The following is a 27,397-nucleotide window of genomic DNA, read 5'->3' on the forward strand; positions in this document are numbered from 1 at the left end:
AGTGCATCTTTGGATATAAAATTATGTGCATCTTGTGCTTTCTTTTCCCCCCCTGCATTTGGCTCATCTGATGTAGACGTTCCATGTCTCTCTCCCTTAGTTTGAGCTCCTGATGTTTTCATATCTTCTGTAAAAAAGGAGATGAAAAGCAGTATTCTTGTATGCAGTGAAAATGTAAAACAACATAAGGGCTAGTCTGTTGTGCTTCTGGGTCCCTTTTAGCAATTTTTTAAAGGATAAATCCTGATGGGTATAATTGGGTTGAGATATGATCTGAAATATCTCTTGTGAAACTTTAGATGTCAACATTCATTATTTGAGTTTTAATATCAAGGATTTATATATTATAGAAATGCTTGTACTACCCATTATAGGCTATTTGCATGTAGGGTATTAAATTTATACTTCATATTAACCATTCATTGAAAACAATTAGGCACTAAGATATCTCTCTCTTCTGTGAAATTTTGATAATTACTTTATGCATGATCTACATTCTATTGCTTGATTTATTACCATACTCTCATTTTTCTTCAAATCGTATAAATCTTATTTGTTGCCAAAGAAAGTATCCTTGTATTTTTATCTGTCTTATGTCAAGAGTAACTATAGTTTTGCACCTAAATGCGTAGCATCTATTTCATTCACATTTGTAGAGTAAGTAGATGACCTTTCTTAGAAGGTTTTGAGCTTTGTGTTGGATATTTTCTGGCCTTGATGACTAAGACACAACCATGGTGCTTTTACACACACTGAATAATGTACTTTCAACCCACTTCTGGTTACTTTATAACTGGATTTTACCGTGTGAAATGGAAATATCCAATTGCAAAAAATTGCTAAAGTGGATTGGATCTCCAACAAAATGAAGCACTAAGATTGCAGGGGAATTTGAGGGGCAAATCCATGAGCAGTCTGTATCCAAGTTATGATTTATCATTTAGAGACACAGGATGTCATTGAAAATATATCTTTCAAATAAGGGTTATTGGGAAGAAACTAAAACCATTAGGAATATTGGAGATAATTGCACATGTAAAATTACTTTCTTCATTGTGTGTTTAGTTAGATTTCTTGCTCACATTATACTCGATTGTCCAAGATATGTGGGTATCAAGAATTTCTCTCCTTGGCTGGTCCTAGACAAATCTATAAGAGACTCTGACAGTTTTGTTGTGGGGCTTCTGTTAAATAATGCAGATGTCATGCTCTTGGGAAAAGTAACAAAATTTCTCTTATAAGTGACAGAACTCTTTAAGTAACCTCTAATGCTAGATACAGTTCCCCTGTCTGTGTTTTGATCTTACGCTGGCTTTGTACATTGCAAATGTCTGGTAATGTACTAGAGCCTATTTTATATGCCTAATAAAGGTTGTAGTTAGTTAGTTAGATTTGCATAATGATGGATTTTTAGAAAAGAATTGGAATAATGTTGATCTTGGATTCTCTGCTTTCTGGTACTGTAGCAGGTGCATATAATTTGTCAAGTTATAAGTATTTCAATTAACCACAAGCCCCAAAAAGCTTTGTTTAAAGTATGAGTGAGAAGCTTTGAAAAGTTAGAACACTGTGAAACTTGTCTTTTGAAAAAACATAATATTGGCTTCTATAAATATATAGTTTTTTGTATAAATTCAATATTATTGCTTTGTATGAATCTAGCAATTGTCATATTAATTTGAAAGGTACTGTCTCAGTAACCTGATAGCAATTGCAAGAATAGAAACTGACAAGCTTGAGTACCAAGCCTGTGGCAAGAATTCTCACAGCAAAATCAGGATTTTCTGATATGTCTGAATAGATATTTTTAGGAGACAGATGCAGATGCAAAACTGCATGATACATTAATCATTAGTGTTTGGACAAAGATTGTTCTTAATAGATACACTGAACTTCAACTAGAATTGTTGATTTTGCCTGCTACTTCTAAACAATTATAAGCTATTTAATTTAATTTTTTAATTTTAGGTAAAAGGTAATTTTTACATGATAAGTGTGGGGGCTTAATTTGTTTTAAAGATCTGGTACCATTTCTTGCAGGTACCTTGTGATCTATAACCCTATGGCACAAGAGCGTTTCTCAGTGGTTTCAGTCTATGTGAATACACCTAAAGTTAAAGTTCTGTGTCCTTCTGGAAAACCAGTAGTAATCCAACTCAGTGCAGTGTGGGATGGATCTGCTAGTATATCGCATACAGCATACCAGGCAAGATATTTGTAATATGTCCATATGTATATGTTGATTAAGTATTAATATTTTGTATCTGGAAATAGTAAAGAATAGTTTTAAAACATGTTAGAAAGGAAACATTCATTTACTACTGCTGCTATTTAGACTTTCTTTTGCAATACCACCCAAATGATAAAGTGGTCGACCCCTGTTTTTTTTAATTTAAAATGGTTTTTTAACATTTAAATTGCCTTTTAAATTTATTTTTTAAATAAAATGCTTTTGTTGGAAGAATCTGTCTAAAGATAGTTTTCTATATAAAATATATTATAGTCGAAAGGTTATTCATCATGGAATAAAGATTAGTTGTTAATTATGTAGCATGAAGCTTTATTCATGCCATGTTTAATTTTTTTGGTAAAGGAATTCCATCATTCCATTCACAATGTCATTCTTTCCCAGAGGTTTCTTTGAAATTATTTTGGACAGTTTTTCTATCTAGAAGATATCACAGATGCTTGGTATTACAATTCTTAAACCTGTGAACCTGGGTTGGTAGAGATAACATGCCTCTTCTTCACAGCAAAAATGTTATAAAATAAACACACAGAGTTGAGAAAAAAAATCTTAATCCCAATGTTCGTTTGCAAAACTATGTACACAGAATCAATCCCTTATCTCTTAAGTGCTAAGTTTCAAGATGTTCAGTGAATAGATGACGGTTAGAGTCCATAGCTCTGCATAGGAAGCTAAGTGTGAGGAGGGAGGAGCAAGGAAGTGAAACCTTTTGAGCAGAATACTCCACAAATCTTGCAATCTTTGTGTGTATGGCCTGAGACATATATTATTCTCTCCCTGGAGCAGAAAATGAGTAATTTTTGATATAACTGTAAAACTAAGTTTAAATTTAAAAAGTTTAAAAATAAAACTTTCATCTGGTTGTAACTATTAAGATTATACCAGCAAGAATTAGTCTTTTTGTATAAACCATGATTTACATCTAGTTTTACTAACTAGTGATTTAAGTCATGATTTATATCAATTTGATTTAAATTTAATCCACCCTGGTGAAAGTGGCTGAACTCACAGACATTGTGGGTGTCTCTACATAAGAAATCTTTTGAGAGTGGAGAGAATTGTGTCTTTTTGAAGTATCAAAAGAGACAGAGGCCCCTTCCGCACGGGCAGAATATGGCGCCCTGGGGATGGCAAAAACGTCGTCCCCAGGGAGCCTTTCGCACAGGGGCGCAGCTGCTTTGCAGCCACGCCGCCCTCACTCCACCTGACCGGCGCGAAGCCGCCGTTTTCCAACCTCGCTTGGGAAGCGAGGTTTTCGGAAAACGGCGGCTTGGAGCTGCTGCCATGCGAATGGCAGCGGCTCCAAGGCGCCCTCCCCCCCTTCTGCCCTCTACCTACCTGCCCTGCAGCCCGCCGGCGTGTCGCCAAGGCCTGGGGACACGCTCCCTCTGCCCTGTGACTCCAGAGCGGTCACGCAGGGCAGGGGGGCATGTCCCCTGGCCTCGGCGACACGCCGGAGGGCCGCAGGACAGGAGGGTCGCCCTGACAATGGCGCAGCTCTGTGCCGTTGTCCCAGCCGGTTCTGGGACTGTTCATGCGAATGGTCAGAGGGAATTCATTACTTTTGGTTAATAATTCATACCTGCCTTTCTCCTGGGCATCCTAAAACATGTAGTAAAACTATTTAATAAAACAAACATTAAAACATATTTTAAAGAGTTCTTTGATGATAATCTCCAGAAGGGACAGAAAATTGTGCTTAGCTGAACATAATTCCTATTGTTTGTTTTCTAATGCTGTCTGATTGCACTGTTTATATCCTGTAATCCATCTTGAGTCTCATGTGAAAGGCACACTATGAAGTAAATAAAATAAAACAACCTTTTTAGTGGAAAAGTAGGGGAGAAAAAAATCAGCTTCTCATACCTTCCCAAGTGCTTAGAGAAACTTGAAAGAGAAGAACTTTTTATAGGTGCAACTCCTTATAGGCCTCCAGCTTGAATCATTATACATTAAATGTTGAAAAATTGTGATTTAAACCTCCTCAAACTAAAGTGGAATTTCATATGTAATGTTTAAAACTGAATTCACTGAGGGAGGGCTCTCTAAGAAAAATATGCAAGTCATCCAGTATAGCTTCCCTTTCAGATGTACTTGCCTCTCCAGTTACAAAATTTTCATCAACATTTTCTGTTCTTCTGTTGAAACCATTGTGGTTTCATATGTTTTCTAAAACTGGGGAATGTTGCTTAAACATGACAAAAATATTGAATGATTCACTTATGTTTCTTCAAAAATTATGTTTAAAATTAAAATGTTAACTTAAAAAAACTTCTGATCTTTTCTTAAAGTATAAGCAAGCCACCATTAATTGCCTACTCTTGAACTATTAGGGAAATGAGAACATGTGAGGTCATGGTCTTTACTCACATAGTGGCTGAATAATGTTCAGCCTTGGGCTTGTGTACTTCCTCCTCCCTTACGCTGTTACTGTCTTGGGCGTTTTCCGAACAGACGAAATATCCCAGGGTAAAACCGGGATCATACATACCAGGATGTTTCTATCTCGGTTTCTCCCTCTGTCCTGTCAGTGCGTTCAGGCCAGGAGGAAGAACTTGCATAGTCCCATTTTTCCAACATTCTGATTGGCTGCAGGCGGCGAGGTGGGAAAAATAAAACAGTCGTTCCCCTGCAGTGTTTGCATGGGAGTGGTACTTTTTAAAAAAAGAATCAGCATTTTTATCATTTTTTTAATGTTGCGGGATAAGGAAAATCTTGCGGGGCGAGCCCAAGTTAGACCTGGAAGCCATGCGGAAGTCATGACTGAACCTGGATGTTTCACCTCCTTATCCTGGGATATATTGGCCATGGGGAAAACACCTTGGATTCTCTTTCTTCCTGCCTGATGTTATATGCATACCAGGCACATTGCCTAAACTAAATTTTGTCTGGGTGAAGGAAAAACAAACTACATTTTGATGGTTGGTTGTAGTTCTGCTTTCCTGAGAAACCATAGTTCATCTTCTATGCATGCAAAAACAAACTCGTGTTGTTAAAAAGAAGGAGCTGAAATCAAAGCTCAGAGGGAAAGGAGAAAGAGAACATATGATCATATTTCAAGAGCTGTGAACTCTAATCTGAAGAACCAGGTTTGATTCCTTACTCCTTCACAGGAGTGGCAGACTCTTCTCTGGTGAACTGGATTTGTATCACCACTCCTACACAGGGTACGTGCTGGATGACCTTGGGCTACTCACAGTGCTTCAGAGCTCTCTGAGCCCCACTTACCTCAGATTTCTGTTGTGAGGATAGAGAAAAGAGTTTGTAAGCTGCCTTGAGTCTTCTTACAGAAGAGGACGGGAGCTATAAATCCAAACTCTTCTCTTCTTTTATACTTTTTATTCTTGCCATTGGAGGCTGAATTCACAAAGGTGGTGTTTTTCATCTCCATCAGGCCAGATTGCTGGACTCCTTCTTGTCACACCTTGACCTAGCTGCAGTGATCCATGCAATGGTCATTTCCAGATTAGACTATTGTAATTCGCTCTACACTGGATTGCTTTTGAAACTGACCCAGAAACTCAAACTGGTGCAAAATGTAGCAGTATGGCTCCTTACAAGAACCCCATGCTATGAGCACATATGTTCAGAGGCATTCCTCCCATTGGGCAAAGTGGGCAGTTGCCCAGGGCGCTGCCTTGTGGGAGGCGCAAAAACTGCAGGTTCGTTTGTGGGATTTTTTTTGTGTTTTCAGTGTTTTTCCATTTTTGGCCTGCAGAGGGTGAAGTTTTTAGGCTAGCAGCACCAAAATTTCAGGGATTTTTCGGGAGACTCTCCTGATGCTATCACCCAGACTTGGTGAGGTTTGGTGTAGGGAGTTTAAAGTTATGGACTACCAACGGGAGTTCCCCATCCCCCATTGTTTCCAATGGGAGCTAATAGGAGATGGGGCTACACCTTTGAGGGTCCATAACTTTGGACCCCATGAATCAAACTTCACCAAACCTGCTTGGTATCATCAGTAGGGTCTCACGAAGATACTCCGAAATCTTGGTGCTGCTATCTTAATAATTGCACCCCTGACAGCAGGCACCCCCTAAATTTCCCCAGATTTTCCTTTTAAATCCACCCCCTTCCTGACAATGCTTGTTTTCTTTCTTTCTTTTATTCTCTCAATGCCTAATAAAGGTTGTTGTTGTTGTTGTTGTTGTTATTAAATCCACCCCTTCGGCATGGATTTAAAGGGAGAATCTGAGGTCCCCAGTTTAAACATTGAAAGTGATGCTGTTTCAGGGTGGGGGAGATTCTCCCTTTAAGGTGGATTTAAAAGGAGACTCTGGGCTCCCTAGTTTAAACACCAATGATGCTGTTTGGGGGTGAATTCCAGCATCACTTGTTTAAACTAGGGTGCCCAGATTCTCCTTTTAAATCCACCTTAAAGGGAGAATCTGGGCTCCCCAGTTTAAATAACTTTGAAAGTGATGCTGTTTCCCTCAATTGGGGGGACTGGAAATGTTTCATAGCAATAATAAAACATTTTGAAAGCATTTTGAAAATGTTTTCAAAAAATATTTCTGCTGTGTGGCATGGCCCATTGCTGTGTTCAGGGCATGTTCTATAATGTGATGGTGACTTTGAAACAACCTGGTGGAAAAAAATCATTGTTTGGTCATGGTGGGAGAGGGTGTCCGCCCATGGGGGGGGGGCATCAAACTCAGGTTTTGCCCAGGGCTCCAGTTGCCTAGGTACGCCACTGCATAAGTTCAGTGCTCTGCCAGCTGCATTGGCTACTAATGGAGTGCAGAGTCAAGTTCAGAGTTTTGGTTTCAACTTTAAAGCACTAAGCAGTGAGGCGCCATAATATCTGCAGTACCACCTTTCTTGATACACCTCCAAAAGAGTGTTATGCTCTATGAATAACAACTTACTGGTGGTCACTGGCCCTAAATGTCTCTGTCTGTCCTGGGAGTTGTTTCAGTTCTGCAAGACTTGTAAGGAAGAGCTATTGCACCAGGCCTATAGGTGAGGATAACAGTGATAATTCCAACAGAGCTGACCTCCCTGCCTCCTTTCCTCTGGCCTTTTGTTATGTTTGCCTGACCTTTCCCTTCTCACCTAATTAGTTACGATTAGTGCCTAGATTACATGCCTAAACTGATTGTATTTTAATTTCTGTAAGATGCCCTAAACTTGCCATGGTGGCCTAAAAGTTTGAAAAAGAATAAATAAAATAAAATATACTATTAAAAACCTGAGTGGCTTGTTCATCCAAAAGATTTTTGGGTTGATTTACTATTCCAGTTTTTGAATGGGTGGTCATGAAATTTTGCTACCATTAAACCTAGAACAGAAAAAGTAAATGGAAGAGGCTGGAAAAAAGCCCAACCATTTTGTTTAATATTCTATCACAGAATCTATTCTAATTTAGGAAAAGCCGTGGACATACTAAATAGAAAAGAAACCGATAATATCATGAAAATTAGCTCTCTTGAGTAACATTATTTTCACATATGTGCTCAGAACAAAGATGAGGCAGAATGTTGACTTTGATTAGAAAATAGCTCCTAGCGCTGTGTGAGTTTAGGTTCTCAAATATAAGTGGTCCTTAGAGAGACCAAAAGTATTGTTTACATTTGGATATCTGGTTTTGGTGTTGGAAAGGTAAGCTTTCTTTTCCTCCCTCCAACAGATCTCTTTTATGGCTCATGTACCACCTCTGGGGTTTGGAACTTACCAGCTTCTAGAGGGACTAAATACCGAAACCATATTGGTGGATTATAACCTCTATCATACTGATAAATCTAAACTAGTCAAGCCCCATGACATTTTCAACATTAAAGAGATACCGAATGCTTTGGATGAAATTATGCTAGAGAACTCTTATATGAAAGTCTGGTTCTCTGGTACTTCTGGGCTTCTGGAGGTATGTATACTAATTACTTGGAAGTATTTGATAGTAGATAAAAATAAACAAATGGGAAGTATCAATCTAATCTTTTTTCTCCTTTAGAAAATAAATACAAAAGAAGATAATAAAAATCATCATATAAAAATTGAATTTGTTTGGTATGGAACAACAAGCAACAGAGATAAGAGTGGAGCTTATCTCTTTTTGCCAGATGGAGAGGCCAAGGTAATACTGTTGCATTTATAATGGTTTTGGAAGAGCCAAAAACATTATGAGGGTAGATATTGGGAGAACAGAGTATAAATAGGCTGTTGATTTCTCAGCCAAAATTTGTTCCAGAAATAATATGATATACTTGCATTTGCCAGCCAGTGTTTGTATTTCCAACATAAGCAAATTGTTTTGTTCAAAAATGCATTCCTAAATGGATGGTATTTTTTTTCTTAACTTGCAGCTGTATGTGTGAATGACATATTTGGAAAGCATGGTGTTTGAGATGTAAAACTATGCTATGCTTAATTAGTTATTTGTCATTCATAAATAACTTTATGAATGTTCATGTACAACCTGTACATTGGATGCCTTTAACTGTCAAAATGACAAAGGTCTCTTTTTCCCTCTGCCAATATGAGCTATAATCTCAATCCAGGGGAAGATGCAGCCTTTGTTCATCTTTGGTCTTCTGTGCAGTCCCACACTAGGCCTGCACTTAGGCAGCCTGCTGTGGAAAGATTTCTAAGCTTAAAAACTCACCTGGGGTACCCCCCCCTGTCTTTCAGAGCTGATGCAAAATGTTTTCCTGCTCCTGACAGTCACATACGCTGTGTGTGTGTGTGTGGGGGGGAATGCCCCCGTTTCCTCAGTCCAACAGAGTAGATTCCTTACCACTGATGCCTCTTGATAGTAGGGGGGCCTTGGTGAAAGCCTAACAGTACAGGGCACTTGGTTACCAAGGAAGAAGTTGCATTTTAATGTTCTTCGATTGACTGCCATAAGATATGCCCTTAGCTCCCTGTCAGATGTTGGACAGGTCAAGAGAATCCCAATGTATGTGTGATGTTTGACATAAAACGGGCAGGCACATAAATGGGTAGGATCAAGACATATGCATTCAGTGGTTATTTTTGTTTTTGTCTTTCTGTAGCCATATGTCTTTTCTGATCCACCTGCCATACGAGTTACACATGGAAAGATTTTTTCTGAAGTTACCACTTTTTTCCATCATTTTACTCACACAGTACGACTCTATAAAGTTCAGGGTAAGTTGAAAGCAGGAAATTTAGTTGCATTCTGTTGTTTTTGTTTTTGTTTGCTCACGGCATTTTGTTTGTTGTGTTTGGGGATGTAGCTGACTGCGTGGCACCACCCCCAAGCTTATAAAAGCAAAGGCCTTTGCATCATTTGGTCACCTAAAAATACAGTAATGTTTTTATCAAAGAAGAGCTTAAACCATCAACTGTCCAGGTCTGTTACAAAGAGAAAACCAGCTGTGTTCAAACCCCTATGCAGCCACGAGGTTCACTGTGTGATTTAGACTTAGAAAGGTTAACTGGACAAAACTTGCTTCACAGGGCTGTTAGGAGGGCAAAATGGGAGAAGAGCTGTGTATGCTACTCTGAACATCTTTCAGTGATGGCAAACCTATAGCACTCCAGATGTTCATGAACTACATTTCCCATCAGCCCCTGCCAGCATGGCCAATTGGCAGGGGCGGATGGGAATTGTAGTCCATGACCATCTGGAGTGCCATAGGTTCACCACCACGGTCTTAGATGAACGGCTGGATAAAAATGTAGAGAGAGATCATTTGTCATTCTGCTTAAGCTATGGAAATGGGGCATTATGAAACATGGCAGGCTGCTTCCCACTCAGAGGCATGGTTCTGAGAGACTTGAATCCAGAACTTGCATTATTTGGAAGTTTATAGTGATTAATAATTAATGTTATGTTAATGGAAATCTTTAAATTCTGAAATATTTATATGTATATTTAGGGCTAGAAAGCCAGTCTCTTGAAATATTCAATATTGTGGATATAAGAGGAGAACACAATCGTGAGATTGCAATGAGAATTTCATCTGACATAGAAACCTACAACAGATTTTACTCAGATCTCAATGGATATCAGGTAACAGGCACATACTTGAATGTAAAAGATATATTGTGTCTTCTACTGCAGCACCTTCCCTTTTCTCAGTCTGTTTGCTTGACTTTTTTGCATTCAAGTTGCAGCCAACTTAAAGTGATCCATAGGGTTTCAAGGCAAGTAACTTTCAGAGGCAGTCTGCCATTGCCTGAACTGCAATGAACTCCCTTGGGGATCTCCCATTCAAGTACTAACCAGGATCCACATTGGTTCCACATTGCTTAGTTTCCAAGATCTGACAAAATCCGGATACTTAGACCATCCAGGACAGGACATTTGCTTGATATAGACTGTAATTTTGCATAAGAGATTTTTCATAGTCAGTTTGGCAGTGCTTAAAAGTTTATTGATCTTTCCCTTAAATTAAAGGTGAGATGCTGGAGACACATGATCAGAGTTTTTAGCAGTTTTTTACAAGTCTAGTTCTAGGCATCCAGGAGCCCAGATTCAGTTGGAACCACAGTATTAGCTGAGGGATATTTAAGCCTTCCTTCCTACTGGCCATATTTCTGAAATTTTCCTGAGAAAACTTTTTTACAAAAACCTTTGCACCACAGTCCCAATAGAGTGAGACCATTTTAAAAAAATGCTGAAGCTCTAAATCTCAAAGCTCCCAGTATCTCTACTCTTTGACATTCAGTCTCAAGTGTGTGAGATCACTTCTCTTTCCTGTTAATAGCAAAATGACAGAATTGTTGGTCTTTTATTTTTAAGGGATCATTTGCTCTTGTGACCTCTTATAAAGAAACATAGTAGCAGTTGCCATTGGTTTGTAGTGGCAAAGCCTGTTGTTAATCTTCATTTTGAAATTGTCAGTGACGTTGCATTTGATGTTGCAGATTCAGCCTAGGCAGACAATGAACATATTGCCTCTTCAAGCTAATATTTATCCTATGACCACAATGGCTTACATCCAGGATGACAGGGTTCGTTTGACTCTTCATTCTGCTCAGTCTCTTGGAGTTGGAAGTTTGAAAAGTGGTAAGTAATTATACATGTTTTCAAAGTCTGATGATGCTGAACATATATGTTGAATAAAATCACTGCACTGGAGAGTGGAAATCTGAGCAGCCACGTTGATTCCATGGAAACTGCAAAGATTAATCATATTTTTCACAATGAGCATTCAAGAAATTCAGATGTTCATGAAAGCCCCTAGAGGATGGGGCGGTATAAAAGTTTAATAAATAAATAAATAAATAAATAAAAAGCGGCAGAGAGAGAGTAATGCTAACCACAGGAATTCTGTGTCATGGGAATTTTGGGCAGTCAAACACTTAGGAAACATCTTGGCTTAAGGCAGCCTTTTATCATGTATCTGCAATGGATGAAACATTATTTTGTGTATATGTACATATGTACATATTGTTTACTTCCCAGATATCTGTAAGGAATCTTCATATTCTCTTTTTCGCTTAGCTACAATTTAGATAATTCGTAAGAATTCATATTGGTAAAGCCAATCTGGCATAGTTCTTTGAGTGTTAAAATAGGATCTGGGACTTCCAGGTTTGAATCCCACTTTGTCATGGCCTTGACCAGTCACATACCCTCAGCATAACATACTTCATTGAGTTGCTTTGAGGATAAAATGGAGGAGGCAAAAGCAGTATAAACTACTCTGGGTTCCCAATGGTGTGAAAGGCAGGGATATAAATGAAGTAAATAAAAATAAAAGTAAAATAAAGCCAATATTTGCTTTTAGGTCAATTAGAAGTCATCATGGATCGTCGACTTATGCAAGATGACAACAGAGGCTTAGGACAAGGTGTACAAGACAACAAAATCACGGCTAATCTGTTTCGACTTCTGTTGGAAAAAAGGAGTCAAGTAGACTCGGTAAGATGAGTATTATGAATATTTATTTGCAATACTTCAATACTACTTGAATATGGATTCAGTTACATTCACCAGTATGGAATGTGCTATATAAAAAAACTATTTACTGTAATGCATTAAAGATATGTGTTATTGTTATATAGCATTACATCATTATTTATTGTAATATAGCAAGGAGATCTTTCTTGAAATTTAGGTTTTCTTCATTACCAGGAAGGTTTCAAAAACATTTTTTAAAAAACATTACCAGGGTTTTTAAAAAAAATTCTGTTTCTCCAGGTATAGAGGATTCTTGTACAATACAATACAATAACCTTTATTAGGCATAGATTAAAAGTTGTTTACGATCTAGCGAAAAACAAAACAGAACAAAACAAAAGACCTTTATTCAGAGTTGGCAGTAAATTAACAGTAATAAAACAAATTGTCAGAAGAGAATAAAAATTACATTTTCTGTAAGATGTTATGCTAAAAATGGATAAAACATAATTTTACAACATTAAAAATATAAATACATATTTAAAATGCCCATGGTTATGTCTCTTTTGGGAAATGTGCAATTACCTGTAAAAGAAACTTTGCAACTTCTTCAAGAATCTCAGCATTGCTACTATTGAGAAAGAAAGCCAATCTAGATGCTGCTATGACCCCCGATTTGTTGGCAAGTACACTGCAAAGCAGAGGACTTCTAGCTTTTTTATATTTCAAGCAATCAAACAAAATATGGCTGATTGATTCCAGCTGATTCAGGCAGAGATCACAGACTCTATCCTGGAGCGGAATTGACATGAAACGGCCAAGAGTGATGGCTGATGGAAAAGCATTAAGCCTTGCCCTAGTTAGGATCCATCTCTGTCTGGGCACAGTCAGAAGATCAAGGTACTTGGCTATATGTCTGTGAGTGAGAGGGATGTTATAGTATAATGCAGAGCATGACTTATTGGCTTGTGATAGTAGTAGCTGATATTCCTGATTTAGGAGCCTTGTTTTCAAAGTGCGATATATCTCGTTGGATGAGAGCATATACAGGGCCTCAAAGGACAAGCCCACCAACTGGATTTTTGTGTTGACAAGTTGCCACCATTCAGAAGACAATAGTTCTGGTAGCACAGAGTATATTAAAGATTTCTCATTGGTGTTAAAACAGAGCCTGAGCCAAAATTAAAAAATAATAAGCCATGCCCATGCTCTGGTTTCTAGGAGGATCACATTGGCTTCTAAACAGAGTATGGCATAGGGAACACAATGTGGTACCTCAAAGATCTTATATAGGAAACTTGCTTGGACTCTTTTGACTGCCTTGTTCCAGTGACCAAGCCATAGGGGCACACCATATAGGAGTGGTTGAACCACCTTCATACCAAAAACATTTAGTATGGCTGGGATGTATCAATGTCCCTTGGGAAAAAAAGAATTTTAGAACCACCAATGATTTAGAGTAGTTACTTTTAACTGCTTTATGAGTTACCCATTTGGTGCAATGGTGAAAGTTGAGCCCAAGATATTTGAAGTATCTGACTTGTTCAACCGGTTTACCATTGAGATACCATTTTGAAGGTTTGTAGGAGTGAGTAAATACCATAATTTTAGATTTTGTTGGATTTAGAGTTAGATGGTGGAAGAACAATAATCAGTGCATTTCTTAAGCATGTGTTTTAGGCCAACCTGGGATCTCAAGATTCTTGTACTTTGATTTGATACAACAGTTTCATCTATCATAACTAGCCATCATTTTTCACTGCTTGTTCAAGTTAATTGATCTGTTCATTAAATGTAACATTTCTTAACCATAACATCAGTGTCTTATCTCAAACAACTTTGTCCAAGTATTATTCCATTATGTTTTCAAATTCCCCAGCAGTATCCATACCAGAAAAATTTAGTGCTTGCTCACCTAAGTGTGTTAATGTATATACCTGCTACATAAAATTAAACATTTTAATAAAGGGAAACCAAAATAATACAAGATACAGCTGTATGACAGTACTGTGCAGATCTCTCTGCCTGGCTGGTGACTTGCAGTAAATAGGTTTCTTAAGATCAGTATAGTAAAGCATCTAAAGAAAGGCAGTTAACAGTGTTGAATTTGCTAATCAGTACATTTTGGTAGCTTCATTTTGGAGCCCTCCTCTGGAACTTCAAAGTTTGGTAACTTCAAAGTCTCCTGGGCAGTATGTCATGAAGAAGACGCATCAACTGGTTTCTGAGTGTATTACTATTCTTACAGCCCAATCCAGAGGCTGTGGAGACCAGGGATTGCCGCACTGCCTCAGAATTCTGCTAGGCAGCACAGGGAGGCAATAAAAATGAGAAAACACCTGAACACCTGAAATTCCTCCATTGTTCAAAATGGATTTACGCCACCCTTTTGCGTGGCATAAGTCAGAGATCCACTCCGGGGCATTCATGGGCTGTAATCCCAATGGAAGCCACCTAAGGTTGGCTTTGCCCCCGGAAAAGCCTCCAGCCCACCCCCAGCTGTGCTGGCATGCACCTTTAGGCTAGTGCAGCTCTGTAGGCTGCAGGCTCTTCTACACTGAATAATCTACCTTGAGTCTTAGTGAGAAAGGTGAACCATAAATAAATAAATAAATAAAATGAGAAGTGCAGTTGAAGTGCCCCATATTATACTCAGTCTCCGTTGTGACTAAATTGTCATCTGGATTTGTTGCTCATGGGCTGTTTGGTGTCCTGTTATTGAGCTGATGATGGTCCATAAGCCATCATAAAAGTGCAGCAGGGACTAATAGGGGATGACAAGTAGTAATTGTTTTGTTTTCTGCTTCCCTTGCCACCTGCTAGGGTGGTTCTTTTGTATTGAATGGCCATTCTGTTTTTTTCATATGCTGAGTGAATTTTAGGAATGCCTAATATAAGTTCTGCATGTTGGTCTGTGTAATGTATTAAGATCTTGGGGCTTCTCTGCAGACACCAGAGCATATCTGTACTTAAAAGATCCTAAATAACAGATTCTTTGTCTGAGACTATGTAAAACTGCTGACAGAGTGCTGAGATAGATGGCCTGGCTTACGGTAGACAACTTCACATGTTCAGAATCATCTAATTGGACCCACAATATGCAATATTGAAGATACAGGCTGTCCCCCAGTATGCAGGGGTTGTTGATAGAAGTAGAATATAAACACTTAGGAACCATGTGGGTTAAGGAATTCAGTAACTTTTCTGATGGTTTGTAATTACATATATCAGAAAAGTTACTGAATTCCTTATATATAAAATTTGCGGGGCCCAGCCACGCGTTGCTGTGGCTTATTGTGGTGAAATGGAAAAGGAACAGTAGCAGCAAATCAATTGCAGAGGCCAGCAGTACGTGCTCATGCAAACACGCAGCCTGATACTGTGCGATGTCATTGATGTGTGTACCCGCATTCCTTGGGGGGGGGGGGAATGGAAAGGCACCCTTCCCACACATCTAGGCTGGCTGGTCATGATCCTTTACCTGGGAGTAAGTTTGGTTGGTGGCAATGGCTGTCCTTTCTGAGGAAACCCTCTGAGGGGCGCGACGCAGCCATTCAAAGTATGTCACAGTTGCTGTACCGAGCTTACTCCTGAGTAATGCGTGCCTGGTTTTCTTAACTGTAACCACAGTATTCAGGGAATCTAGGGTGCCTGGCCCCTCCCTCCCGTCCCTTGCATGTCACCCCTCACTCTCTTCCCTCCCTCCCTTCTCTTCCCTTGCATGGTACCCCTCCCCCTCCTTCCCTTCGCTTTTCCTCCACTAGGGTGGGTGGGTCATATCAAGATGCTGTGCCCCCTGCCTCCCCTCCCTTGCATGCCACCCCTCACTCTCTTCCCTCCCTCACTTCTCTTCCCTTGCATGCCTCCCCTCCATCCCTTTCCGCTCCCTCCTCTTCCCTTGCATGCCACCCCTCCCCCTCCTTCCCCCTCCCTCGTGTGTATGTGTGTGTATGTGTTTCACTTCCACTTGAGTTACTGCCTATGTGCTGTTTTCACTGCTCATATCTGGCCGTCTGAGTGAACATTCTAAGCAGCACGAACATTCTAATGGTGACAGTTACACACAGGCAGCTGCATGTCCTTCAGCAGGGAGCGCCAGGAAAAAGGCGTTTTACCTGGGCCAGGTGTGGAATTTCAGGTATGTGAACATCTAAAAACACTCTCGCCTGGCTGACTATAATGGCTGGGAATTTTCAGAGGAATTGGCCCAGCAGTTACTGAGGTATACTGTCATCAACAAAAACACTGTTAGCTTTTTATATATATAGATTACAAACCATATATATATATGATTCTGAATTGATTGTTGTAAGAATGGTCATAAATAGACAACTGGGGTTGATACTTAATGATTTATTTAATTTATGGCCCTCCTTTCTCGTTGAGGCTCAAGCAAGATATTCCTGCTCTGAGAGTACTAATGTCCCCCAGGTTATCCAGGTTGTGGATATTGTGAAAAAGCAGGTGACCAAACATTTCTTTCAGTAAGAATAGTGCCTCTGGTGCCCTTCCAGTAACATCCAGCAACACTAGTCTATAGAATGACATTTAAATATTGTCATTTGATTTGATGTTAAGGACTTCTGTACCCTGGTAGTCAGTCTGTAGCTATAAATGGCTTATATTCTGCATGGATTTAAAAAATATAATGCTGCTTGCAGAGTATCTGATAGAATACAAAACAAGGAAGCATCCTATGTAAAAGTTCAGTCTGATATTGCCAGTATTGGGAGAGTCCATGCAAAATATTCCTTTCTATTTATATTTGTGAAATTAGAATTTATCAGCAAATTTGGCATTTCAAAATTTGGTCTCTACAAATGCTGGGAGTGTCTACATAACTACAGAAAGTACTGATCCTTCTTAGAAGTTTGTTTTGGAAACTTTGGACTGCATTGAAATATATGCAGTACTTATTTTCCTGTCAAACCTAAACTTCTGTGATTTAGCAACATCAAATGAATAATCTATAAGTTAATTAGCATACACAATTTGATTATTTAGAATATTTATGGAATGTAAAAGTATAAATGTTCTCAATTTCAATAAGAAAAACTGCAAGTACACCTAGTACTCAATAAGGAGCTGCAGTTGCTAACTGCTACCCTGTTTTCCTGAAAATAAGACATCCCCTGAAAATAAGACATAGTAGAGGTTTTGCTGAAGTGCTAAATATAAAGCATCCCCCGAAAGTAAGACGTAGCAAAGTTTTTGTTGGAAGCATGCCCGTTGACCAGAGCATACAGCTGTGGAGTGGAAAAATAAGACATCCCCTGAAAATAAGACACATAGTGCATCTTTGGGAGCAAAAATTAATATAAGACACTATCTTATTTTCGGGAAAACAGGGTATGCTATGGTGACAGTGCAAATGTATCTTTAATTTTTGCCATTTGAGAGGTAGGAAGACATTTTAATTCTGTACATTTAGATTGAGTGAAATGCTTTGTAAGTCAAGGCTTTCCTCACTAAAACTTTCATGGATAACTTTTTACCCCAATTTCCTAATTTTTCCATTGGACAAAGACCTCAGACCTCAGACATATTCAAGTTGTACTTGTTGAGTATGAAAAACCTGCCCTTAAGAAACTATTATTCATTTTAAAAGAGAAAACATTTCATAGGAATTTTTTAAATTCTCCCCCAAATTTTCCAGTTTTTCTGTTGGGAAAAAATTGTTTTCCTATTTCAATGATAGCGAACCTTTTCGAGATTGAGTGCCCAAATTGCGACCAAAACCCACTTATTTATTGTAAAGTGCCAACCCAGCAATTTAACCTGACTACTGAGGTTTTAAGAACATAAGAACTAGCCTGCTGGATCAGACCAGAGTCCATCTAGTCCAGCACTCTGCTACTCGCAGTGGCCCACCAGGTGCCTTTGGGAGCTCACGTGCAGGATGTGAAAGCAATGGCCTGCTGCTGCTCCTGAGCACCTGGTCTGCTAAGGCATTTGCAATCAGAGATCAAGGAGGATCAAGATTGGTTTTAGTTTAGAAAAAAAGATTGGCTCTGAGGCATGCGTTACTCCGGAGTAAGCTTGGTGGTAGTCAGTGGCTTTGCTTTGAAGCAACCGTGCAACTCTTCCAATGGGTGAATCACGACCCTAGGAGGGTTTACTCAGAAGCAAGCCCCATTGCCAGCACCCGAGCTTACTCCCAGGTAAAGGATTGCACTTTAGTTCTTCGCATGAAAATCATTGGGGTTAACAGTGCTTAACAGGGTTACCTACACTGCTTCCCTAAAACTAGGTCTTAGGTTTAATGCTAATAATCAAGCCCAGGTCAGCCTAGATGTGTGTGTGTGTGGGGGACTCTGTTTGCATGTGCCCATGGAGAGGGCTCTGAGTGCCACCTCTGGCACCCGTGCCATAGGTTCGCCACCACTGTCCTATTCTGTTAGGATGCTTGTTCAGGTTCCCAAAATGTTAGGAAAACGCTCCCAAGTAATTACGTCTGTTATGTTTTAAATAGGTGTCTCAACTTTTTGCGTGTGGTTTGTGCATGTACACACCCTGCACACATACCCATGTTGAGCATATCACTCATATATGACACATGCACTGAAAAGAGTCCATGGGTGAAATGGGGTGCCCTATCCATGCTGCAAACAGAAATTCCATTTTCTGGCTAAAGTGTATGCCTTTTTATTATGATAAACGGTGCAAATTCAAAACTGTCAATTAGTTCCTTTTTGTATATTTCTGAATTACAGTTAGATCTCAGCTCACGTTTGTTTCAAAATGAAATAGGACAGAGTTGAATTAGACAATAAACAAACTAGGTAGGATTATGAGAAGGAATGTTAATATTAGCATTCATATATATGTATTGTTTCTGATGTAATATAACTTGAGCTTGCCCTTCCTAAAATTTCGACACTGATATGAAAAATTGTTATAAATTATAAGCATCACTTACCTAGTGCAAAGAATTTCTGTTTCTGCACTGCTAGCAACATGGGAGCATAATTGGTTAAGATTGCTTAAAGCAGTTGAGGGCAAAATGAAGCAGTTAAGGTACTGTTCACTGAGTCAGTTAACTAAACAAAGACTTACATCATATACTCAGAAACTAGTTAAATATGAGATGATACCCAAAAAATGCCATGAGGCATTTTTCTCCATCAAATGTTGGTATTAAACCTACTGCTAGTGCTGTTTTACTTTTGTATTTCTATATATTAAAAGTCCCTAAATTGTCCACTGAAATACACTCCCAACAGCCGAGATGCAGGGCTGTTATTCACGATCTCCTTCAAAGATTCTGTGACTATCAAATGAATGTACTTGATTCATCAGTTTCTGACTAAGTGGATATCTAAATTTGCCCCGTTCCCTGATGTTATGAAATTAATGTTACTTCTTAATGGTCTAAATCAAAACTGTGTAGTAGATGTGGCAAAATTCTGTTTTGCAGTTTGCTGTCAAACTTTTTAAAAATGGGTGTATGACCTATGGGCTGTTTAACTCAAACAAAATTAGGAAAGCAAATTAGGTTATGATACTTGGCCAGAGGTAACATTTTTAGATGGTTTAAGGAATTGTAAGTAGATATAAATGAAAGCAAACATTCAAATCAAATAAAATCTGCCTGCTGTTTTACTGTTTTTTCAACAGAAAGAAGAAACGTCACCAGTCAGCTATCCTTCCCTTCTTAGTCACATAACTTCATCTTTCATGAATCATCCTGTGATTCCAATGATTACCTACACAGGTGCAGGTATTCCACCAATTTTGAATACCTATTCTCCATTAACTTCATCCATGCCCTGTGATATACATATAGTTAACCTGAGGACCATACAATCAAAGGTAAGTTAAAACATATCTGCTATGCTTGGGCTGTCTTCTAAAGCTCTAGCTTAAAAGTTGTAGAGTATGGAATTTGTGGAATTATGGAATTTCTTAATCTTTTACTCCTGAATGTTAAAAAGATGCATCTGAAACCATATTTCTCAATAACTGGAGCATTAAGTTCATGTCCAGAAGTTATCAATATTAGGTGTCGGAAAAAGAATTTTAGAACGGATTTCACAGGGCATTGTATTTGGTACCACATTTAGAGTTTAAAAAAATCTTGTCAGCCTTGGTACTTGTTCTTTCAGGAAATTTTCCCTTGGTAGGCAACATTTAGAATACTAGTTCTTACAAGACAATTATCTGGAGCAGTTCTCTCATGTCCTTCTGAGGGTCCAGTTATTTACCTTTCCTGGTATTGCTTGTTGGTATTTGAAAGCTCAGAAAGGAGTTACAAGTTTGCTTGTTAAACTCAGTGGTGTAGCTAATAGGGGTGCAAGGGGAGCAACTGCTCCCCTTGAGCACATTTTTGAAAAGTGGTGCCTTTTCAAAATCTCCCTCCCACCCTACTTCCAGCCCAAGCCCCACCCCAGGGGCTGGGCTTTTCCTCCCCTGGCTGTGTGTATGTAAGTGCCATCAAGTTGCTTCTGATTTCTGGTAACCCTATGAATTACCATATATACTCGCGTATAATTTGACTTTTTCAGCTCAGTTTTTGTGCCGAAAAAGCCCTCCTCGACTTATACGTGAGCCATCCACCCACTGCCACTGCCTGCCGCCGTCGCCCGTCATTCCCCTCACTCAGCCACTCATCTTTTCCTTTCCCTGGCCCGCTCTGAGGCTTGATTCCAGGGAAGCTGCTGCTCGGGCAGGGTGCCTCTATCATTCTCTTAAAAGGGCAATGCTCCAAAGATTGCTTAAGCAATCTTACAAGCAAGGAAACACCAGAGCAGCCAAGGACTGGGGCTGCTGTGGGGAACCGGTGGGGAGCGGGCACCCCGGCTCTTCCCTGCCCCCACTTTATTTGGAGTTACCACCCTAGACTTATACACGAGTCAATAAGTTTTCCCAGTTTTTGGTGGTAAAATTAGGTGCCTCGACTTATACACGGTTCGACTTATACACAAGTATATACGGTAATGTTGTTAACAGTCTTGCTCAGGTTTGCAAACTGAGGTCCCTGGCTTCCTTTATTGAGTCAATCCATCTCATGTTGGGTCTTCCTCTTTTGTTGCTGTCTTCAACATTTCCTGCGTTATTGTCTTTTCCCATGACCCTTGTCTTTTCATAACATGGCCAAAGTATGAAAGCCTCAATTTAGTCATTTAGTTTCTTGGGACAGTTCAGGCTTGATTTGATGTAGAACCCACTTAATTGTCTTTTTGGTAGAGGCACTATCCATGAAACTCTCCTTCAACACCACATTTCAAAAGAATCAACTTTAGTCCTGTCAACTTTGTTCATTGCCCCCCAACTTTCACACCCATTTATAGAAATAGGGAATATCATGTCACAGAGTAGAGACTTACTCCAGTTAAATTAGCAGAGAGTTGCAGCATCAGTCTCTGAAAGCAAGCATGAGCTTTGTACTACTAGCTCAGAACTCACAGAAATAGAAAGGACTCTGGTGCTTTAGCTTTTAGAGAAGAATGCATTTCCTACAAATTTTTTAGTCTCCTATTCATCCTTTTGAAGGGCAGGTGAAAATTGCTGGCATGTCCGTTACTGGAACCAGTATATGCAGTGGTGGGATTTAGCTGGTTCGCACCAGCTTGGGCGAACTGGTTGCTAAAAATGGACAGCTGCTCTGAAGTGCCAAAAGCCCCATCCTTCCCTCTCCCAAGGGAGGGGGAGCAAGGGGGCTTTCAGAGTCCCACAGAGCGAGGTGTGAGAAGGCCTCCCCCAAAGGCCGCGCTGCCGGCTCAGAGGCATGCGGCCTGATTGGCAGCCAGCCTCCCGGGCCTCCCAGCTAAAGCCAGAGAAAGGCCCCCCTGGGCCATGCTGCCAGTCCCCAAGTGTGCGGCTCGCTTTGAGGCTGGCCACCTCCCACAGCTGGCCAGTGAAAGAAGCTGGCCCAGCGGTACATGGGTCAAGCCGCAGCTGCCACCTTCCATCGCCTCCGTGACCCAACATTGAAAAGGAGGGCGCAGCAGCCAGGTAAGTGGGCAGCGGAGGAGGGGCAAAACGGTAGTCAAATGATTAGAATACCACCACTGACTATATGTGTGTTCTAAAGTTCTTTGATGCTAAATTCTTAAAATATTTGGATGCGACTTTCATGTACCAATATATTTCCAATATTGTTGAGGGGCATATTTTAGCTGTGACTGATACCATTTTATTTTCTGTATTAGTGTCAAGTGAGTTGTCTCTTACATGAAATAATTGTATTTTTGTTTATTTTATTGAGGTGTACGAAATATTCTTACCTGGTTCTGGACAGTGCCTTGATTTCCTACAAATTTAAATTTTGGGATCCAAGGGTGTTTTCCGCCCAAAATCTTTAAATTTCAGTTATACCATTAGAACAACATGGAACATAACATCAGAACAAAACTGATGAGCATGTAACTGAACTCTGGTATAGTATTTACCAGTATATTTAGGACCGAAACCAACAATGCAAATTGTAGCACAGTTTCTACCTTTTTTATAGAAACATGCTGTGTCAGAATGGTTGGTATGCATTGGTATTGAATGTTTTTGTGTGCCTGTATTGCTTGAAGCTGTTAATTTTCTTATTTTCAGGCTGGTCCAGGACCATCTGATGAAGCAGCCCTGATCCTTCACAGGAAAGGATTTGATTGTAGATTTGCAAACACAGGCCTGGGGCTTGTCTGCTCTACAACTCAGGGAAAGGTACTTCTTCAGAATTTAACTTACTGTTCATCAGGAAATTGAGAATTATGGTGACTGAAATCCAATAACCACTTTGGGGCATAGTTTGAGTATATCCAGTACAGTCTGACATTTTCCCCTGTAACAGCAGGCATCCATGAAGGTGCTGAAAAATTTCCCTCTTTTGAAAGAAAAAGATGAGTCATTGTTGGAGAAACAGAACCCAAAAAGTGTCCTTCTGAGAAAAATTAATATTGCTGCGTTTGTATTTTAGTTTAAAATGGCAGAGGTATTCCATATCTTTAATTAGTTTTATGAAACTGCTGTGTGTTGCCAAGTTATGGAACAAAAGTGGGTGGGGCTGTGATCCTAGTGAACATATGCCACAATTTCGAAAGCAGTACTTTAATAGCATAGGTCTGTAACTAACTTCTGCTAAATTTACTAGCCTCCTTGTTTTGGGGTTTCTGGTATATTGAATATCATGTTTTCTTTAGTTAACATGGAGAAGCTATCAGTGGAGCTTAGGCAGGGGATGGAGGTGGGCTGGTGTTCTTAGGAGTTCTATCAAAATTCCAGAATCACCATGTTTTAAACTTAGAATTTATCAAATTAGTGTCCCAATTCTCCTAACATCTTGCATTTGAAATATTTTGTTTGCTGTAAAAAGAGCTGTTTTTCTTAATGTTGAGTTGCCCACCTGTTGCATAAGTATTCAGTGCATGTATTATTGAAGGTGACTAACAGTGAAATCTTTTTAGTGTAAGTTTCTACATTATAAAATGGACACTTGGTTAAAAGTTCAGCCATCTGTCTGCTATAACAGAGTGCTGGTATCAACATACCTTCTGTCTCTGGGACCCATATGACAGGAGTCACAATCTACCTAATGCGGTTTTCCTTTAAAAGATATAGGAAATAACTAGTGTAGCTTTAGGATTTTTGTCCAACTCTTTCACATCTCTCTTGTTATGTATTTGAAGTGGGTCAAGAGGTAGAGTGCTGACCCTGCTTCCTCTACAATACAAAGTTTTCCATTGATTAAGGAGAGTCATTTTCATAAGCAAAAATTAGGAGGTTAAATCCTGTCTCTTCCCACATGTGTTTTCCAATTCAGATTGTAGCCTCCACATTTCATAAATCAAAAACACATTTTTATAATAATAACAACAACAACAACAACAAAATCCAGCATATTGATCTTGTTTGCTGTGTATAACTGTTTTTGTATCAATATAGTAGTAGTAGTAGTAGTAGTAGTAGTAGTAGTAGTAGTAATACAATTCTGCTTTCAAACAAACTTACGGGTAAAATTTAAAACTTAGGTTGTATTGCATGTGAAAATAATGATCTTCTTGTTTGCAATTTTTAGCTGAAAGTGCACAAACTCTTCAAGTTCCATGTGGAAAGTCTTACACCTACATCTTTATCTTTGATGCATTCACCTCCAGATGCCAGAAACATGAGTGAAATCAGTATGAGTTCTATGGAGATAAACACATACAGAATTCAGCTGAGATGAAACCTGACTTTGGAACACAGAAAGTAAAAAACTAATCTGCCGCTTTTGTCTTCTCAAGATCAGTGTGCAATAAAAAGCACATTTTTCCAGCTTCTGAATACTGTGACAGAACATGCATTCTAGAACTTATTTGATTCAACACAGTAAAAAGCCATGATGCAAGAAACTCTTTTCTCTCAAATAAAACCATCAACATCAGTATAAAAATACGAGAGGGGAAAAAACAACGGATGCTATGTCTCATCAACAAAGTGAATCTCAGGTTAAACATTAGTTTTTGGTTTCTGAATTTATGATACCTTATTTGAAAGAGTGGAAAAATCTGTTTTTTAATTGTTTTGTTTTTCATAGATGGGTCTAAATATGTAGTGTTTAAATCCCAGACACATGTTGGAATTAAACCTGAAAATGCTCTAGCAAAGCTATTGTCCAAATATTTTTAAAGACTTCTATAAATGAAGAAATTTCAATTTGTTCCAAATGGAGTCTGAATTTATCCTACTCCAGACGTAGAGTGAAGTTCAAGAGCCTTTGAGGCACATGTAATCATATTTAATCCAGTTGTCCTAGCATCTTGAAGTGCAGAACTTAATTTCTGGAATTTTAGATTAGTCTTTCCTTGGAAAATATTGACTTTTTTGTTACTTGACACATTGGGATATGTGCAATTACTCCATTATATAGAGTAAGGAAAGTCAAGTCTATAATTTCATGAATACAATTTTTATAGAACATTTGGATACTAATGCTCTCTGAAATGTGCTTTGTACTTCAGAATTACCATATCAAAATAAATGTGCCTTATTTTTTATATGTCTTGTTATTCCTTTGTTGTCCATGCAGTATGTTGTTTTGGAGGAAGCTGTAATGCTATTAAACCATGTATTTTTTTATTTGACTATGATGACCACATTATTCTTTCCAGCACCAAATTTGTCTTGATGGTTTCTGAATGCTCTGACTATTTGAATGTAGAAAACTGATGTCATAAAGTAAAACAATGGAGGAATAAATAATATGAAAATCAGCTGCTATCAACTGCAACAGACACAGATTTGATGGCATGCAGGGCACACTGTTTGTTAAAAGGTATCATACAATGTGTATTGTAGCAAACAGTACATTGAGAATCACGTGCCTATATTTTTAAAATATCCGTATTGTGACCTCACCACATGTTTATGTTGCCAATATTTGCTGTTGACGTAATAACTTCAACAATGTTTATTTTCACATCAAATATTTTCTATTGAGTTCTCGAAGCCATGTGGGTTTGCAGATTCTACATCCCTGAATAAAACCATTGTTTACAATTAAAGTCAACTCGACTGCATTTCAGTATGATTCTTGTTCTTACCCTGACCTTGATTTTGCTTCAGCTTATACAAACATAAGTAATTTCCTTTGAGACTAATAAATATTTAATAAGTGGGAAAGTGATTTTGACATTTTTATACTGGTAGATCTTTTAGTTATGCTTCCAGTCTTGAAGATGGCATTAACATGCCAATTTTCTTTATAACTTTCAAATGGGGGAGGGTGTTCTCATTGTATGGTTACCCTATTTCAGTTTTAGCAGTGGCACAATTTCATGTGAATTTTTGAAGAATGATTGTAAATGAATGGTTTTATGCAATAAATGTACAGTTTTGTATATTTTCCTTTAGGTAAAATCTTGAGCTTTCAGAAGAAAGTTTCTATAACTACTTTTAATTTAATAGACTCTGATAAAGACACATCAAAGTTCTCATATCTCAAAAAAAAGTACTTAAAATCTGAGGAAAAAATGATGCAATAACTTGTTACGTTGGCTTGCAGAACATGCTTCCAAAGGGTCAGTGTCATATGGCTGGATTGTAGATGGTTAAACATGGTTACTCATGAATTTAATGGAACTTTACTTACTAACAAGCAAGTTTTGGACTAGAGTATATCTTTTCTGTACAATCAATCCTGAGCAATCTTCAACCAGCAGATTTTTGCTTTATTTCAAAGTAGTTTGAACTTATTTTATGTAAGTTCCTTTTGAGGTAATGATGATTGGTGCAAACTTGAGCCAAACTTTTGCAGAAAAAAATTACTATCAGACACCCATCTCCTCCAGTAATAAATTGAAAATTTTCTTGTTTTATTTCTTGTATTCCTTGTGAATGCTTTTCCAGTATTTGTATTTTTAAAAATATTTTGGTGGTGCCTTTTTATGCCTATACATGTTTTCTGACCAATTTGTCACACGTTAATTTTTAAAGTAATTGTTTAAAACAGTTTTCTACAATAAATTGTTTAAAGCATTCTGTCTTACTCTTCCTCTCAGAATTATCCTATGAAGGAATTCTACTATGCTAAAGATTTACATTGTATTTCATTTTCCTCATACTGTCTCTTAATAACAGCTGATTTGATTGGAAGGGTTTCATATTTTCTTCGGGGAACATTTTATATCTTTTGGGGAGAAATGTAATATAAGTTTGCTAATAAAAATGCTGTGATGGTACATCTGTGTCATGCTACCTTGATCATAATTTTCGATACAAAAAAAGTAATCTCAAAATAAAGTTGGCTTATTTTTTGAAAGAAGATTCTTATAAGTGAATTATGATAACTTGATCAATGGGGAGAGGCTAGGTTTACCAGTATGTTCATTGCCTCTGAAAATAAAATAAAAAGGTAAATAGCTTTCCAGTAACATCTGCTGCCTTGTATTTTGAACAAGTGACATCGATTGACAGCATAGTTTTGAGTTACTGTTGAAATCTTCAACAACAGCTTTTGTGTACATATACTTTGCTTCAGTGATGCATATTCTTCTTACTACATTCTAAGACTGTAGTCTTCGATGCAAGTATTTTTGTAGAACAAAGGATGTTTCTACTGTGCCCACCGCCTGCCATATTAAAACTATATCTGCATAACCAAGGCAATAAAAACAGCACAGAAGAAGCCAGAAAAAATCAAAACACAGAACCAGTTTTGGTTCTGGTGGCGTGGGGTGGGGTGGGGTGGGGTGTGTGTATATGTGTATGTGAAGTGCTGTCAAGTCACTTCTGACTTGGTAAACCGTATGAATTAATGCCCTCCCAATATCCTATCATTAACAATCTTGCTCAAGTGTTGAAAACTGAGGGCCATGGCTCCCTTGATTCAATCAGATGCCATTAAATAATTAATTTAGGTGGCACTT

General features: G+C 38.6%; 1 protein-coding gene across 1 annotated transcript in view; it reads left to right on the forward strand.

Annotated features, from left to right (window-relative positions):
* Positions 1–26,710, forward strand: part of MAN2A1 (mannosidase alpha class 2A member 1) — a 90,752-nt gene extending 64,042 nt beyond the window's left edge. The window contains exons 13-22 of the mRNA XM_048503361.1: positions 2,041–2,206; positions 7,878–8,111; positions 8,199–8,321; positions 9,241–9,355; positions 10,090–10,223; positions 11,081–11,222; positions 11,947–12,080; positions 19,677–19,871; positions 22,605–22,715; positions 24,067–26,710. Coding sequence (XP_048359318.1) covers positions 2,041–2,206; positions 7,878–8,111; positions 8,199–8,321; positions 9,241–9,355; positions 10,090–10,223; positions 11,081–11,222; positions 11,947–12,080; positions 19,677–19,871; positions 22,605–22,715; positions 24,067–24,216 — 1,504 coding nt within the window. The 3' untranslated portion in view covers positions 24,217–26,710. The remainder of the gene's footprint in view (positions 1–2,040; positions 2,207–7,877; positions 8,112–8,198; positions 8,322–9,240; positions 9,356–10,089; positions 10,224–11,080; positions 11,223–11,946; positions 12,081–19,676; positions 19,872–22,604; positions 22,716–24,066) is intronic.
* Positions 26,711–27,397: the final 687 nt, after the last annotated feature.

Source organism: Sphaerodactylus townsendi, linkage group LG07 (genome assembly GCF_021028975.2).
Source record: "Sphaerodactylus townsendi isolate TG3544 linkage group LG07, MPM_Stown_v2.3, whole genome shotgun sequence".
NCBI lineage: Eukaryota > Metazoa > Chordata > Lepidosauria > Squamata > Sphaerodactylidae > Sphaerodactylus > Sphaerodactylus townsendi.